Here is a 17,875-nt window from a genome sequence, read left to right on the forward strand (position 1 = left end):
TTCTTTACCATAGGAACCTAATCCAAAACTTCCCTCCCTAATTTATTTATTAAGAATTTGCTTATAACATTCTACAATGTGTAAGCTTATTTTCTTAGCAGGTACTGGTTCACATAATTTCCAGGTTCTGGATCCGGCCAAGCTGAGTACCGGCATGTGAGATCTTGTGATCTTTTCTGGTTAACTCAAAAACCTCTACAAAAGGGGTCGGCTTATACAAAGGTAATATGAAAAAGTCACTTTTTTAACCTTGAAAACGGGGGGCCGGCTTATACTCCAGGTCGGCTTATACGCTGGAATTTACAGTAATGGCCTTGTGAGTGGGATGATGTAATTGTCTCATGACCGTGTGGTGATGTTATGTCACGTGATGGTATGTTTCAAACAAAGCCCGCGGTCTGTGACGCAGTTCTCATTTTTATTTTTGTGCAATGCTGTTGTTACCAGTCGGAGGTGTGGAGACTCCACCGGTTTTGCTCGTTGCACATTTATTTTTCCCTTACAGTCCAGTTATCCGAGTTCAAAGGATTGGATAAAGTTAATGTCGTTCAGCGTTTTGGGAATGATCGACCTTTTTGAATCTTTGTTCGGGAATTGTGGCATGCACATTTGAGTTAAACCCCTGCAAGGTCGGGAAGGTTTGTGCAGTGACCAACCTCCCATCAAAAGGTCAGTTCCTTTTATCTTCTCGTGATTTCTTCGAACAAGGCATCTCTCAGCTGTGGGATTGGCAGATTCATCATTACTTCGAAGGAATCGTCGTTTCGGGAAGTCTCTCCTTAATGACTGTATACATCAAATGGACTTTTGAATTTACCACTTTAAGTCTGTGCTTGGATGAGAACTCATTAAGAACAGTTTCTACGTTTGACTGTTTGCTAGATATTGCTGCCTAACTGTTAACTTCTGGTTAAGTTAGTTGTTTGTTTACTTTTCTAAGTTTTGAGCAGAGGTTAATAAGTTTTGGGATTTGTTTATAAACCCTTTCTCAGTTTCATATCGATTATTGCTGCATTTGCAACAGCAATAATGACAAGGGAGGCACAGAGAGAATCTAATTACAGGCAAATATGTTTTATTGCTTCAATGGAAGAATACCTTTGTGCTCACCTATTAAGTTTTCCTGACCTACCATGAACAGGCAAAAAATAGAAAATATAATACCAGTTTAAAAAAGTTTTGGCTGCTGGCCTCATGTTCCTTGTAGTCTTGTTTCGAATCTCCACGTCTGTGGGGCATCTTACATCCACAATGGTTGGTCTTTAGAGAGTTATCGCTATCTTCCATGTGAAGACCTGCTTTTATACTCACTTCTTAACAATTTAAATATTGTATTCCAGTGTCATTGGCTATTGGTCATGTCTGACCTGTAACTCCTTTTTATTGGCTCTGCTCCAGGCCAGAATCCATTTATTGCCCTTTTCAAGCAAGTGACAATTGATAAATTATTTTCTCTTTGTTATCATGCGAGGAAAAATACAGACCCCAACAGTCACAAACCTCACAAATGACTTCTTATTTGAAAATGATCCCTACTTCAGCAGATTACCTGGAGCATGATTGTGTTTACTTTAAAACACTTATCAAGCCAAGCAACTACAGCTCAAAATGGAGAACAGAGTCTCTTCATAAAATGGCAGCCTTCATCTCCTCCCTCATGGCAAGAGCAAAGGCAATTGGTCAGTCTGCTTCCACTGTGCTTGACTCATTTGATTTGTAGACTGTTCTTTCTGCTCAACAGTGTCTAAAGTTATGGGGAGAAGGAAAGAGAATGGGGTTAAGAGGGTTATTAAATCAGACATGATGGAATGATGGAGCAGACTCAATGAGCCTAATGCTCTTATATTTTATGGTCATTCCATACCTGATATCAATCTCTATCAGCTAGTTGAACAATGGCAGCAAAAGCATGGGAACACCATCATCTGGAAGCTGCCCCCCAAGCCTCACAGCATCTTACTTGGAAATATATTGTTGTTCCTTCAAACATTGCTGGGTCAAAATCATTGAACTTCTAACCACTGTTTACATCTGAAAGAATGTGATGGTTCAAGAAGTCAGTTCACCACCGCCTTCTCGGGCAATTAAATGACTCAAAAATTATGAGAAGCAAGCAGTTTGGTACTGGGCCAGTAACCAAAGCTAAAACATAATCCACCAGTTGCAAAGCTGGTTGGCCATTACCTTTTGCTGACTCCCAATAAATTAATCATCCAGCTTGCCACTTTCCCCATGGACTCCATAGGGTTTTACTTCTCCAGCCAATTTGTCTTGCTAAAATCTGTCTGGGCAATAATCTATTACTTTCTTAAGCAAATTCAACTAAGTTAGTTAAATAAACTAAGGAATGATTTTGTATGACTTACTAGAAATGTTCAGCAGTATAACACGAAGTAAAATTAGGAAGTGACCAAAAAGCACTTTAAATTTGTTTCCTTATTGGATAAAGTTATAACTAAACCTCTGATTCTGTTTTCTTACCTCTTTTCTATATCCCTTTATTCTCTTAATCTCCAAAAATCTATAAATTACAGCTTTGAATATACTTATTAACTGAATTTCTACTGCTCCCTGCAATAGCGAATTCTAGTGATTGAATTCTTAATTGGCAAATTACTTTATTTTGAGACTAAGAGAACAGGTTCTCGAGGCTGCATGCAAGGTCTTTGGGCATCTGGCCTGTCGATTAGTGGAGTATTAAAATTTTTTGAATAAGGTTGCCACTTGTTCTTCTGAAGTGATATAATGCATTTGTCCTCTTCACGTGGGTGGCTCAACCCAGTAATTGTTTATTGAATACCCTGAGCATGCTATTTTATTAAATTGATTCCATTCAAAATGCAAGGATAGTTCTTTGAAATTTCTGCTCATTATTTCGTCTAGTAAAATTGGTCAACCAGTATTATAAAAACAGAAACATCCCATTTGTGGTGCTGAAAATTCAGTACATTGCTTGCTTGTCAAATGGTCAATTATTTCATTTTAAATAATTCCTACATTGTTTCCTGACATTTTAGATGAAAATAGCAATGAAATGTGGCACAGAGGGTTTTAACCTTATTAGAATTCAATTTGATTGCAGTATTACTGAAATGACCCATGGTATTGTGCAGTGTAATTATGTCATGATACTCTCCAATCCAAAATTAAGTACCCTGAGTTAATTACTTTTTAAAAAAGTAATCTGATGGCTTGAATTGCTGAGGCTATGGGCTGGAAGTCAATAAATATTTATAAATGGGTGCAGTGGTTGTCATGGATGTGGTGGGAAGAAGGGCCCTTTTCTGTGCTATATTACTATGGCTTTAACTTATTTGGTTCTAGGAACCATTCACAAGATCATTTGATTAGGGTAATTAATATACTAGATAACTGAACTCTGGTCATTTTCATGTTGTTTCACCTTTACAAAAAAAATCTACAGGTAACTGATCTGACAACTGTCATGGCAGTATAAAATTACGTATATAAAGTAATAATTTAGCATTTCAAATGCAATCACAAGCATATCCAATTTCACATTTTATTTAACATACTTTGTAGCTATTTATTTAGCGGTATTCTACCTTTCCAGAGCTGGCAGTGCAAAGCCTGTGACAAATGTTATAGTGGATAAAGGAAAAAATGCTGAAGAGGAAGTGGATGATGATGATGAACAGTTCGTGGTGGAAGAAACTGCTTCACAAATTCCAGATATACCTGAGATGGAACCTGTAAGTCAAGTATCCAAATGTTTTCATGTTAATCTTTGGCCAGTATGAAAGATTTGGCTTAAGCTAGAGTTCAAGAAATTCTGAATGGCAACGAATGTGGGCTTCACAGTTTGATCCACCATTTAATTTGCCAATGCCTTGTTGTCCTTGAAAGTATTGCTGAGCTGCCTTCTTGAACTACCTATAGTTCTTGAGTTGCACTTACAATACTGTTAGGGAGGCAGTTCCAGAATTTTGACCTAGTGATGGTGAAGGAACAGTGATATATTTCCATGTCAGGATAGTGTGTGGCATCAAGAGATGCTTCCAGGTGTTGGTGTTCCTACACTTTTGCTGCCTTTATCCTTCTAAACTAGATTAGATGGACGAATTAAAAACTTACTCTTTTTGCTATTCTTGTGTGAGCTTAATGAACCCAAATCAACACACTTCATTTCAGCTAGTGACATTAAGCAAAAGTTTGACTGCTGAGAGAAGTAGGGTGGTTCCCCCGATGCAAGAATTGTGCTTTTAAGACACAAAGCAGATAAAATAAAAACTGCATTGTCAGTTTTCTGCTGCTGCAATAGAACAGTTCAGTAGGAGGGTTGTAGACTAATCATTTGTCCTATTTCAGTTGAGCTCACTTCTTTTGCATGACTATTCCAACACCTTTGATTATGTACCTTTTTGTAATTTAAGTGTAAGCAAGTAATTAGATGCAGCCAATTGCTGTCAGAAATGTACGAGTAGCAAGGGCTCACTAAACATCAGGAATGATCACAATGCAGCATGAGAATTCATTCCCACCTTGCAGGTTTTAACTAATACTGTCAGTAGTGTTTGAGGAAAATAAATGAGTGAAGTAAATAAGTACCAGCTAGAATGTATTGTGACAAATTGGTTCCATCTCTCACGATAAAGCCCCACATCTTGACAGGCCTCACCATTTTGTTATAAATGTGGCGACCCTACCTGAACTAGATTATGGAGGATGAATTTCTGAGCTTTGAAACAGTTTAATCTGACTGTTATATTTCCAGAAATTAGATTGTATTCTGCTAAAGACTGCTTCTTATAAGACAGGACATCTGCAGCTTTTATGTTTTCCACTGCACTAGCACCAGCGCAGAGAACAATCGCATGCTTACTAATAACTAAAAAGTTAAAGACTGGTGAAAGGAATCAAGTTGAAGTTTATTACAAAACCACTTTCTTCTGGACCACAGTGGACCTCCCATGAGGTGGCGCGGCATGGCAACAGTGGCCTTTCAGACCTGGTGTTACTTTAATTTTCTAATTTAAGTTTGATACACAATTTTCGATTAGGGCACATGGATAACAGAGCGACTATCTACCGTCGCCAGATACTACTACAATACAGAGATCGCCCAAAAACAAACCTTCACAAAGATCTGCTGGTTGAATTATGCGACCTCGGCTTGCTGAGGGGAACGGGCCTCCATTCCTTGGACTCGCCTGATGCTGGTAGCCGGAGATGTCGTAAACAATGTGCGAGCAAGCGAGGCTAGCGGGCAGGGGTCTGTGCCGGGCAAAAAGCGAACCCCAGCTGGCCGGCTCTCCCGTCCATCCTGCTCTCCAATGTCCACTCCCTGGACAATAAATTGGACTACATCTGACTCCAACAAAATACTCGGCGGGAGTACAGAGTTTTGTTCTGCGTATGTTTTTACAGAGACGTGGCTCACTGATGGTATTTCGGACACCGCTATTCAGCTAGACGGGCTCACCTTGTTTCGAGCAGACAGGGATGCAGCTCTCCGGTAAGACTCGCAGTGGTGGTGTGTGTATTTACATCAACTCGGAATGGTGTAAGAACACTGTGCTGGTTTCCAGACACTACTCATTGCTAGTGGAGTTTGTAGCTGTTAGATGCAGACCATTTTATTTGCCACAGGAATTCACCTCTGTCCTTGTATTCGGTGTGTACATTCCCCCCAGCGCTAATGCTAAGGAGGCGCTCTGTGAACTGTACGGGGCTATTAGCGAACTGCAAAACACACATCCTGATGGACTGTTTATTGTCGCCGGTGATTTTAACCACGTGAACCTTAAGTCAGTGCTCCCCAAATTTCATCAGTATGTGGACTTTGCAACGAGGGAGGAGAACGAGTTGGACCTTCTCATACAAACATCCCCGACGTGCACCGCAGAGCCCTGCCCCCACCTTGGTTACTCAGACCACATCTCTGTTATGCTAATCCCAGCATACAGACCACTCATCAGGTGCTCCAGTCCAGTTCAGAAGCAGGTGAAAACCTGGCCAGCAGGAGCCATCTCTGCTCTTCAAGACTGCTTTGAGCACACTGACTGGCACATGTTCAGGGAGGCTGCAACCGATGGCGGCTCTACCAACTTAGAGGAGTACACAGCATCAGTGACCAGCTACATCAGCAAGTGCATTGATGATGTTACTCTGTCCAAGACCATCACTATACGTGCCAACCAGAAGCCATAGATGACTGCGGAGGTGCGTACGCTGCTGAGGACCCGCGACTCCACCTTCAGAGTAGGCGACAAGGCAGCCCTAACAACAGCAAGGACCAAACTGTCCTGAGCCATCAGAGGGGCAAAGCATGCACACACCCAGCGAATCCACAGCTACTTCCAGGACAGCGATGACACGCGGCGCATGTGGAAGGGCATCCAGGACATTACCAATTATAGGACAACATTACCTGACTCTGCAGGTGATGCCTCCCTCCCAGATGCACTGAATAAATTCTGTGCCCGTTTTGAGGCAGAAAATGATGTGGTGGCGAGGAAGTCCACCCCTCCTACAAATGACCAGGTGCTGTGTCTCACCGTGGCCAATGTGAGATGAACCCTATGCAGGGTCAACCCACGGAAGGCTGCTGGACCAGACAACATCCCTGGTAGAGTGCTCAGAGGATGTGCAGACCAGCTAGCAGATGTTCTCACTGACATCTTCAACATCTCCCTGAGCAGCACCACCGTTCCAATGTGCTTCAAGGCCGCCACCATCGTCCTCGTGCTAAAGAAGTCTTCAGTGTCCTGCCTAAATGACTACAGTCCTGTTGCACTCACATCCATCATCATGAAGTGTTTCGAGAGGCTCGTTATGAGGCATATCAAGACCCTGCTGCCCCCCTCACTGGACCCCCTGCAGTTTGCGTACAGTCCCAACCGCTCAACAGATGACGCCATTGCCATCACCCTCCACCTGGCCCTAACTCACCTGGATGAAAAAGACACGCACGTTCGGATGCTGTTCATAGACCAGTTCAGCATTCAACACAATCATCCCATAGAAACTGATTGGAAAGCTGAGCCTACTGGGCCTGAACACCTCCCTCTGCAACTGGATCCTAGACTTCCTGACTGGGAGACCTCAATCAGTCTGGATTGGGAGCAGCATTTCCAACACCATCACACTGAGCATGGGGCCTCCCCAGGGCTGTGTGCTCAGTCCACTGCTGTTCACTCTGCTGGCCCATGACTGTGCTGCAACACACAGCTTGAACCACATCATCAAGTTCGCCAGTGACACGTCTGTGGTGGGTCTCATCAGCAAGAATGATGAATCAGCTTACAGAGAGGAGGTGCAGCGGCTAACAGACTGGTGCAGAGCCAGCAACCTGTCTCTGAATGTGAACAAAACAAAAGAGATGGTTGTTGACTTCAGGAGGGCACGGAGCAACCACTCCCCGCTGAACATCGACGGATCCTCGGTAGAGTTCGTTAAGAGCACCAAATTTCTTGGTGCTCACCTGGCAGAGAATCTCACCTGGTCCCTCAACACCAGCTCCATAGCAAAGAAAGCCCAGCAGCGTCTCTGCTTTCTGCAAAGGCTGAGGAAAGTCCATCTCCCACCTCCATCCTCACCACATTCTACAGAGGTTGTATTGAGAGCATCCTGAGCAGCTGCATCACTGCCTGGTTCGGAAATTGCACATCTCGGATCGCAAGACCCTGCAGCGGGTAGTGAGGTCAGCTGAGAAGATCATTGGGGTTTCTCTTCCCGCCATCACGGACATTTACACTACATGCTGCATCTGCAAAGGAAACAGCATTATGAAGGACCCCATGCACCCTTCATACAATCTCTTCTCCCTCCTGCCGTCTGGGAAAAGGCTCCGAAGCATTCGGGCTGTCACAACCAGACTATGTAACAGTTTCTTCCCCCAAGCCATCAGACTCTTCAATATCCAGAGCCTGGACTGACACCTTGCCCTGTTGTCCTGTTTATTATTTATTGTAATGCCTGCACTGTTTTGTGCACTTTATGCAGTCCTGGGTAGGTCTGTAGTCTAGTGTAGTTGTGTGTGTTTTTTTCTGTGTTTTTTACGTAGTTCAGTCTAGTTTTTGTACTGTCATGTAACACCATGGTCCTGAAAAACACTGTCACATTATTACTATGTACTTTACCAGCAGTTATGGTTGAAATGACAATAAAAGTGACTTGACTTGAGTTGCACTCAAAAACTTGTATCACACATAGCACATAAAACATTACCACAATTCAAAGTGTGTACACAGCACAGGTAAACAGTATAGTAAACAGCTTGCTGTCCTAGTGACGAGACCTTGGTGGTGGCAGGGCATTCATTGGTCTCACAGCCTGAGGGAAGAAGCTATTGCCCAGTCAGACAGGTTTAGTCCTGTTGCTCCTGTACTTCAAATGTTATGACAATTTGGAAGGAGCTAGAATGAGAGAAGAAACCATTAAAATGTGTAAGCAATATCAAGGAATTTTATTGCGAGCAGATAGTAATACAATTTCTAATAGTGTGAAGGACCAAGAATAAAAATTCTCTGATCTTCCAGGCAATTTCAATTTTTTTTTGTTTAATTTGGTAGAATAAGATACAAAAGGAGAGAATTTCTAAAACAAGAAGTTCAACCAAAACAGATTAAGATAAATAATTTTGATCTGCTAGACCGGGGTGTCAAACTCATTTTAGGTCACGGGCCGGATTGGGCAAAATGCAGCTTCATGCGGGCCGGATCAGTCGGACGCGTGCGAACGCAGCTTTCGTTGCCTCCGTTTTTTCAGCCTGCTCTCATGTGTTTCGGTCTCTGCAATAACTACAAAGTGTTTCACTTTACAAATTCCGTTTCTTATGAAGAAGACTGCCGAATAAACACTAAAAACTCTGAAAACCTGGTACCTGAATAAACTCAGCATTAGCCATATCATATGCCATAGGCGCTTCGATTACTGGGGCCAGCTTTAATAGTAATTAGATATTATCTCGCGGGCCAAAGATAATTCCACATCCGGCCCGCGGGCCTTGAGTTTGACATATATGTGCTAGACTGTACCTGGACTACACCTCTTCCTCCCGTGTCTTTTAAAACTGCCATCTCCTTTTCTTAATTTCTCCATCTCTGCTGCATTTGCTCTCAGAATGAGGCTTTTCATTCCAGAATGAAGGAAATGTCCTCCTCCTTCAAAGAAAGGAGCTTCCCCTCGTCCTCTATCAACGCTGTCCTCAACCACATCTCTTCCATTTTGCGCACATTTGCCCTCACCCCATCCTCCCATCACCCCACGAGTGATAGCGTTCCTCTTGTCCTCACCTACACCCCATCAGCCTCTGCATCTGGCACGTAATTCTCCATAGCTTCTGCCATCTCCAACATGACACCGAGCACATCTTTCCTCTCCCCCCCCCCCCCCAACTTTCTGCTCTCTGCAGGGATCGCTCCCTACGTGACTCCCTTGTCCATTCATCCCCCTCTGCTGATCTTCCTCCAGACAATTTTCCTTATAAGCAGAACAAGTGGTATATCTGTCCCGACACCACCTCCCTCACTACCACTTAGGGCCCCAAACAGTCCTTCCAGGTGAGGTGATTTTGGGGTCATCTTCTGTACCCGGTGTTCCCAGTGTGGCCATCTGTAAATGGGTATGACCCGACGTAGACTGGGAAACCGCTTCGCCTAGCACCTACGCTCCATCCACCAGGGGAGAAAAACAGGATCTCAGTGGCCACCCATTTTAATTCCACTTCCATTCCGACGCGTCAGTCCATGACTTCATCTACTGTTGCAATGAGGCCACACTCAGGTTGGAGGAGCAACACTTTGTATTCCATCTGGATAAGCTCCAACCTGATGGCCTGAACATTGATTTCTTGAACTTCTGGTAATGCCCCCACCCCCTCCTTCACCAATCCCTTTTCCTTCTCTTAACTTATCTCCTTACCTGATCATTGCCTTCCTCAGGTGCTCTTCTCCCTTATCTTCCACGGTGTCTGTTCTGTCCTATCAGATTCCCCGTTCTCCAGCCCGTAAGTCTTTCACTAATCAACTTCCTAGCTCTTTACTTGACCCCTCCCCCACAGTTTGACCTATTACCTTGTTTCTTCCTCCCTCCCCCCCCCCTCCCCACCCACAAGCTACTAACTGTGACTCCTCATCACTTTTTCTCCAATCCGGTTGAAGAGTCTTGGCTGGAAATGTTGACTGTATTCTTTTCCATAGATAGCCTGGCCTGCTGAGTTCTTCCAATGTAGTGTGTGTGTGTGTCTCGCTCTCTCTCTCTCTCGCTCTCGATTATAGAACATGATGAGAAATGGAAGCAGAAAATAGAATGAATATCAATATATCTAGAATGCTGGAGTTCCAGTCATTAGTTTAGGAAAGATTGTTGATCTATCACTGATTTTATTAACTTCGGTCATAACCCAGAGTTTCCAAAATGTAACTCTAATCTGCTATTGGAGAGGGATAAAAATTGTCATACAAATTGACCGACCTGAAAGAAATATCTTAGTCCTCCAATGGAGTAATCTGATACAGCTTGCACACTTTATTATTATTATTATTATTATTATTATTATTATTATTAAATGTAAGATAGATAGAAACATAGAAAACCTACAGAACAATACAGGCCCTTTGGTCCACAAAGATGTGCCGAACATGTCCTTACCTTAGAAGTTACCTAGGGTAACTCATAACCCGCTATTTTTCAAAGCTCCATGTATCTGTCCAGGAGTCTTTTAAAAGGCCCTATCGTATCCGCCTCCGCCACTGTCGCTGGCAGCCCATTCCACACACTCACCACTCTCTGAGTAAACAAACAAACAAAACAAAACTTACCCCTGGCATCTCCTCTGTACCTACTTCCAAGCACCATAAAACTGTGCCTTGTCATGCAATCCATTTCAGCCCTGAGAAAAAGCCTCTGACTATCCACACGATCAATGCCTCTCATCATCTTGTACACCTCTATCAGGTCACCTCTCATCCTCCGTCACTCCAAGGAGAAAAGGCCAAGTTCACTCAACCTATTCTCATAAGGCATGCTCCCCAATCCAGGCAACACCCTTGTAAATCTCCTCTGCACCCTTTCTATGGTTTCCACATCCTTCCTGTAGTGAGGCGACCAGAACTGAGTACAGTACTCCCAAGTGGGTTCTGTCTAGGGTCCTATATGGCTGTAACATTACCTCATGGCTCATAAACTCAGTCCCATGACTGATGAAAGCCAGTGTACCGTATACTTTCTTAACCACAGAGTCAACCTGTACAGCAGCTTTGAGTGCCCTATGGACTTGCACCCCAAGATCTCTTTGATTCTCTGCACTGCCAAGAGTCTTGCCATTAATACTATATTCTGCCATCATATTTGACCTACCAAAATGAACTAGCTCACATTTATCTGGGTTGAACTCCATCTGCCACTTCTCAGCCCAGTTTTGCATCCTATCAATGTAACCTCTGACAGTCCTCCACACTATCCACAATACCCCCAACCTTTGTGTCATCAGCAAATTTACAAACCATCCCTCCATTTCCTCATCCAGGTCATTTATAAAAAGCACGAAGAGAAGGGGTCCCAGAACAGATACCTGAGGCACACCAGTGGTCACCAACCTCCATGCAGAATATGACCTGTCTACAACCACTCTTTTGCCTTCTGTGGGCAAGCCAGTTCTAGATCCACAAAGCAATGTCCCCTTGGATCCCATGCCTCCTTACTTTATCAATAAGCCTTGCATGGAGTACCCTATCAAATGCCTTGCTAAAATCCATATACACTACATCTACTGCTCTATCTTCATCAGTGTGTTTAGTTACATCCTCAAAATGTTCAGTCAGGTTCATAAGGCATGACCTGCCTTTGATAAAGCCATGCTGACTATTGTTAATCATATTATGCCTCTCCAAATGTTCATAAATCCTGCCTCTCAGGATCTTTTCCATCAACTTGCCAATCATTGAAGTAAGACTCACTGGTCTATAATTTCCTGGGCTATCTCTACTCCCTTTCTTGAATAAGGGAACAGCATCCACAACCCACCAATCCTCTGGAACCTCTCCCATTCTCACTGATGATGTGCAAAGATCATTGCCAGAGGCTCAGCAATCTCCTCCCTCGCCTCCCACAGTAGCCTGGGGTAAATCTCGTCCAATCCCAGTGACTTATCCAACTTGATGCTTTCCAAAAGCTCCAGCACATCCTCTTCCTTAATATCTACATGCTCAAGCTTTTCAGTCCACTGCAAGTCATCCCTACAATCGCCAAGATCCTTTTCCATAGTGAATACTGAAGCATAGTATTCATTAAGTACCTCTGCTGTCTCCTCCGGTTCCATACACACTTTTCCACTGTCACACTTGATTGGTCCTGTTCTCAAATATCTTATCCTCTTGCTCTTCACGTACTTGTTGAATGCCTTGGGGTTTTCCTTATTCCTGTCTGCCAAGGCCTTCTCATGGCCCCTTCTGGCTCTCCTAATTTCATTCTTAAGCTCCTTCCTGCTAGTCTTATAATTTTCTAGATCTCTATCGTTACTTAGTGTTTCTTTTTAACCTTTTGTAAGCTCTTTTCTTGACTAGATTTACAACAGCCTTTGAACACCACAGTTCCTGTACACCACAGAACTCCACACAAATATCCCCTGAACGTTTGCCACATTTCTTCCGTATGTTTGCATGAGAACATCTGTTTCCAATTTATGCTTCCGAATTCCTGTCTGATAGCTTCATATTTCTCCTTACTCCACTTAAACACTTTCCTAACTTGTCTGTTCTTGTCCCTCTTCAAAGCTATGGGAAAGGAGGTAGAATTATGGTCACTATCTCCAAAATGCTCTCCCACTGAGAGATCTGACACCTGATCAGGTTCATTTCCCAATACCAGATCGAATATAGCCTCTCCTCTTGTAGGCTATCTACATATTATGTCAAGAAACCTTCCTGAACACACCTACCAAAGTTTACCCCATCTAAACACCTCGGTCTAGGGACATGCCAATCGATATTTGGGAGATTAAAATCTCCCACCACAACAACTCTGTTATTACTTTACTTTTCCAGAATCTGTCTCCCTATCTGCTCCATGATGTCCCTGTTACTGTTGGGTGGTCAATAATAAAAAAAAAACCCAGTAAAGTTATTGACCTTTCCTGTACCTAACTTCCACCCACAGAGACTCTGTCGACAATCCCTTCATGACTTCCTCCTTTTCTTCAGCCGTGACACTATCTCTGATCAACAGTGCCAAGCCCCCACCTCTTTTGCCTCCCTCCCTGTTCTTTCTGAAGCACCTAAAGGCTGGCACTCCAAGTAACCATTCATGTCCGTGAGTCATCCAAGTCTCTGTAATGTCCACAACATCACAGCTCCAAGTGCTGATCCATGCTCTAAGCTCATTTGCTTTGTTCATAATGCTCCTTCCTTTAAAATAGACACATCACAAGGCATCGGTCTGAGTGCGCCCCTTCTCTATCACCTGCCTATGCTCTCTCTGGCACTATCTCCAAGCTTTCTCTATTTGTGAGCCAACCGCCTGTTCCTCCATCTTTTCAGTTCAAGTACAACTCGTCCTTTTTGTGCAGGTCACACCTGCCCCAAATGAGGTCCCAATGATCCAGAAATCTGAATCCCTGCCCCCTGCTCCAATCCCTCAGCCACGCATTTATCCTCCACCTCATCCTATTCCTATTCTCACTGTCGCGTGGCACAGGCAGTAGTAGGTAGGTAGGTAGGCCTCCATTAGTCTCGATAGACCATGGATTTGCACCTTGGAAGGTTTCTAGGGCACAAGCTTGGGCAAGGTTTTTTTTATGGAAGACAGGCAGTTGCCAAGCTGCAAGTCTCCCCTCTCTACGCCACCAATGTTGTCCAAGGGAATGGCATTAGACCCATACAGCTTGGCACCGGTGTCGTTGCAGAGCAATGTGTGGTTAAGTGCCTTGCTCAAGGACACACACGCAGCTTCAGGCAAGGTTCGAACTAGCGACCTTCAGATAACTAGACGAATGCCTTAACCACTTGGCCACGTTCCCACAGTAATCCCGAGATTACTACCTTTGTGGTCCTGTTTCTCAACTTCTTTCCTAAATCCCTGTAGTCTGTTTTCAGGACCTCCTCCCTTTTCCTACCTATGTTGTTGGTACCAATATGTACCATGACCTCTGGCTGTTCTCCTTCGCACTTCAGGATATCGTGGACGTGATCAGAAACATCCCGGACCCTGGCACCTGGGAGGCAAACTACCATCCGTGTTGATAGACTTTTGGTATTTATTGAAACCACATCTGATGAAGATCTATAGATTTTTTTTCTATCTTTGCTGAATATTAGCAATACTATTGATAAAATCAAACAGATGTTGGATTTTTTCAGTCTCTGTTGTCAGCCATGGAGAAAGACTGAATATAATCTATATACTGGAAGGGATTTTTTTAAAGAGTATGTCCTTTTTAAATCTGTAATGAAAACAATACCAAAATTTAGTTTGTTTTTTGGGGGGGGAGGGAGAACAGTTCTAGTAGAGATGATAACAATGCTGTGGGTTTAGAATAAAAACAATTATGTAAAAGGACTCATGATATTGACTACTTGAACTGAAAGCAAACAGGAATTTCACACTATTGATAGAAGTCTGGTAGTAATTAAACTAAATGGTTCCAATGGCATTCCTAAACTATGAGCATGATTTTGAAAAACATTAGAGACATTTGAAATTTTAGGTTGATTTCCAGTTATCTATTTATTAAATAACATACAAGTATACTTTTATTAAAATACTTTTTCACATTAAATTTGCTTTTAATGTTGGGACAGCACAGTGGTGCAGCTAGTAGAACTGCTGTCTCACGGTTCCAGCAGCTTGTGTTTAGCCCTGACCTTGGGGTCTGTCTGTGTTGTTTGCACATTCTCCTTGTGATCACATGGGTTTATTTCAGGTGGGTTTCCTTCCACATTCAAAGTTGTGTGGACTGGTAGGTTAATTGGCTACTGTAAATTACCCCAGTGTTTAACTGAATGGTAGAATCTGGAGAAAACTGATGGGAATATAGGACTAATATAAATGGGTACTTGATGTTTGATGCAGACTGTTACCAAAGAAGCTGTTTTTGTGCTGAATAACCAAATGTACAATTAATAACCAGCTTAAAATCAACATTGACCTGTTAGAATGGGGAATGATCTGCTTTTCCATAGTTCCCAAGATGGGAAGCTATAGTATATTTTTAGTACCCCATGATGAGTTTCAATGTTTGCAGCTGTAGTCCAAAATAACCAGATGCAAGGTAAAGCTTGTTGTAACCTGCTGCAGTGGATGTGTGTTCTAGCCCTGTCCTTAGAAAAGGATGTCTATGTGTTGTCATTCTGATATTCTAGTTTCTTGCACTAACTACAGTTCTATTGACATTAAATAGAAAGAAGGGATTAATTAGGTCAGTAAGCAGAAGGGATTAATTCAGATTGCCTGCCCTCACTTTGAATTTACGTGAAAAGCAGGTTCATAACTCAATCAGTTGCATCCATCAAAGCTAGGTTGAAATACAAATTTCACAGTGTAGAGGGTTTAGAGCAGTTGTCTCACTCAGAGGATGGATGTAAACAAAATAGTGATTCAGTTTGATGAAGTGCGATAAATACTAGGCAGCGCAATCTAAATCTGAGTGAGGCTGGATGTATATGCATAAATAAAGGTAAATTTTCTTTCTTTCTTTTCAAATCTTTTTATTAGTTTTTTGAAAAAAAAACAGAAGAAAAATATTGTTACAAGACATTTGAGAGTACATAATAGATTGATAAACATTCAAATATATATTGATCCATAGAATCTCTCAAACTCATATAATAATATAAATGATTAAGAAAAACCCCCCCCAAAACAAAAAAAAAAAAAAAAACAACAACTAAATAGAAAAAGAAAACTAACCAACATGGGCAATCGCATAATGTTATATATATACAGTAGTGCCTATGACTCCCAACCTCCATCCACACAATTCAGGATAGTGACAATAAGGTTCAGGATCAGACCGTATAATTCATATGAAAATGCTGGATAAATGGTCTCCAAGTTTCCTCAAATTTAACTGAAGGATCGAAAACCCCACTTCTAATTTTTTCTAAACTTAAACAGGAAATAGTTTGGGAAAACCACTGAGATACTGTTGGAGGATTGGCTTCTTTCCAATTCAGTAAAATGGATCTTCTAGCCATTAGTGTAATAAATGCAATCATTCGTTGGAATGAAGCGGATAAACACTTATTATCCATCATTGGTAGGCCAAAAATTGCAGTAAAAGGGTGTGGTTGGAGATTAATATTTAAAACTCTTGAAATAATATTAAAAATATCTTTCCAATAGTTATGTAAGCAAGGACAGGACCAAAACATATGAGTCAACGAAGCTATATCAGAATGACATCTATCACAGGTTGGATTAACATACGAGTAAAATCGAGCAAGTTTATCTTTAGACATATGAGCTCTGTGTACGACCTTAAATTGTATTAGAGTATGTTTAGCACATATAGAGGATGAGTTTACCAATAATAAAATTTTTTCCCATTGCTCAGTAGAAATAGGGCAATGCAGTTCTTCCTGCCATTCCTTCTTAATTTTTTCAGATATATCTGGTTGTAGATTCATAATCATATTATAAATGATAGCAACAAGACCCTTTTGACAAGGATTAAGAGCTAAAATTCTTTCTGTAATGTCCAATGGACATTCTTTCGAAAAAGACTTTAGTTCATTATATAAAAAATTTCTAATTTGTAGATATCTAAAAAAATGGGTTTTAGATAAATTATATTTATTAGATAATTGTTCGAAGGACATAATGTTATCATCCAAAAACAGATCACGAAAACATGTTATACCTTTTGTTTTCCATAAATAAAAGGCTTGATCTATGGAAGATGGTCGAAAAAAGTAATTAGCTGTTATAGGGCTTGACAGTATAAACTTATTCAAACCAAAAAATTTATGAAATTGAAACCAGATTCGTAATGTATACTTGACTATAGGATTAGTTATCTGTTTATTCATTTTAAATAACGAAAAGGGAAGTGAAGATCCTAAGATTGAAATCAATGAGAAATCTTGCACAGATTTACATTCCAAATTTACCCATTGTGGGCCAGCAACTGTAGTCGATTGTTGTGTCCAAAATATCAAATACCGTATATTAACTGCCCAATAGTAAAATCTTAAGTTTGGTAGAGCCAAACCGCCCTCCTTCTTAGGCTTCTGTAAATATTTTTTAGCTAACCTAGGATTTTTGTTCTGCCACAAATACGACGATATTTTAGAATCAACTGTATCAAAAAAAGATTTAGGAATAAAAATTGGTAATGCTTGAAATAGGTATAAAAATTTAGGTAGTATCATCATCTTAATGGCATTAATTCTACCTACCAAAGACATAGATAGTGGGGACCACCTATTAGCAAGTTGCTTAATTTGATCTATTAAAGGCAAAAAATTAGTTTTAAATAAATCTTTATGTTTTTTAGTAATTTTAATACCTAAATAAGTAAAATAGTCTGTAACAATTCTATATGGTACCCGATTATAAATTGGAGTATGCATATTTAATGGAAAAAGTTCACTCTTATTAAAATTCAATTTATACCCAGAGAAGTTACTAAATTGAGCAAGCAAAGAAGAAATAGCAGGAATAGATCTTTCAGGATCAGATATATATAATAACAAATCATCTGCATATAATGATACCTTATACATCGTCTCCCCGCGGGTAATACCTAAAATATTGGGTGATTCACGAATAGCTATAGCCAAGGGTTCCAAAGCAATGTCAAATAATAAAGGGCTTAAAGGACAACCTTGCCTTGTACCCCGAAATAGTTGAAAAAAAGGGGATCTTTGATTATTAGTGAAAACCGAAGCTAAAGGTTTCTGATATATTAATTTAA

At 41.4% G+C, this 17,875-nt stretch overlaps 1 protein-coding gene across 1 annotated transcript in view; it reads left to right on the forward strand.

The window, feature by feature from the left end:
* Positions 1 to 17,875, forward strand: part of traf3ip1 (TNF receptor-associated factor 3 interacting protein 1) — a 140,143-nt gene that overhangs the window by 74,695 nt on the left and 47,573 nt on the right. Inside the window, exon 11 of the mRNA XM_073046723.1 lies at positions 3,575 to 3,713. Coding sequence (XP_072902824.1) covers positions 3,575 to 3,713 — 139 coding nt within the window. The remainder of the gene's footprint in view (positions 1 to 3,574; positions 3,714 to 17,875) is intronic.

Source organism: Hemitrygon akajei, chromosome 5 (genome assembly GCF_048418815.1).
Source record: "Hemitrygon akajei chromosome 5, sHemAka1.3, whole genome shotgun sequence".
NCBI lineage: Eukaryota > Metazoa > Chordata > Chondrichthyes > Myliobatiformes > Dasyatidae > Hemitrygon > Hemitrygon akajei.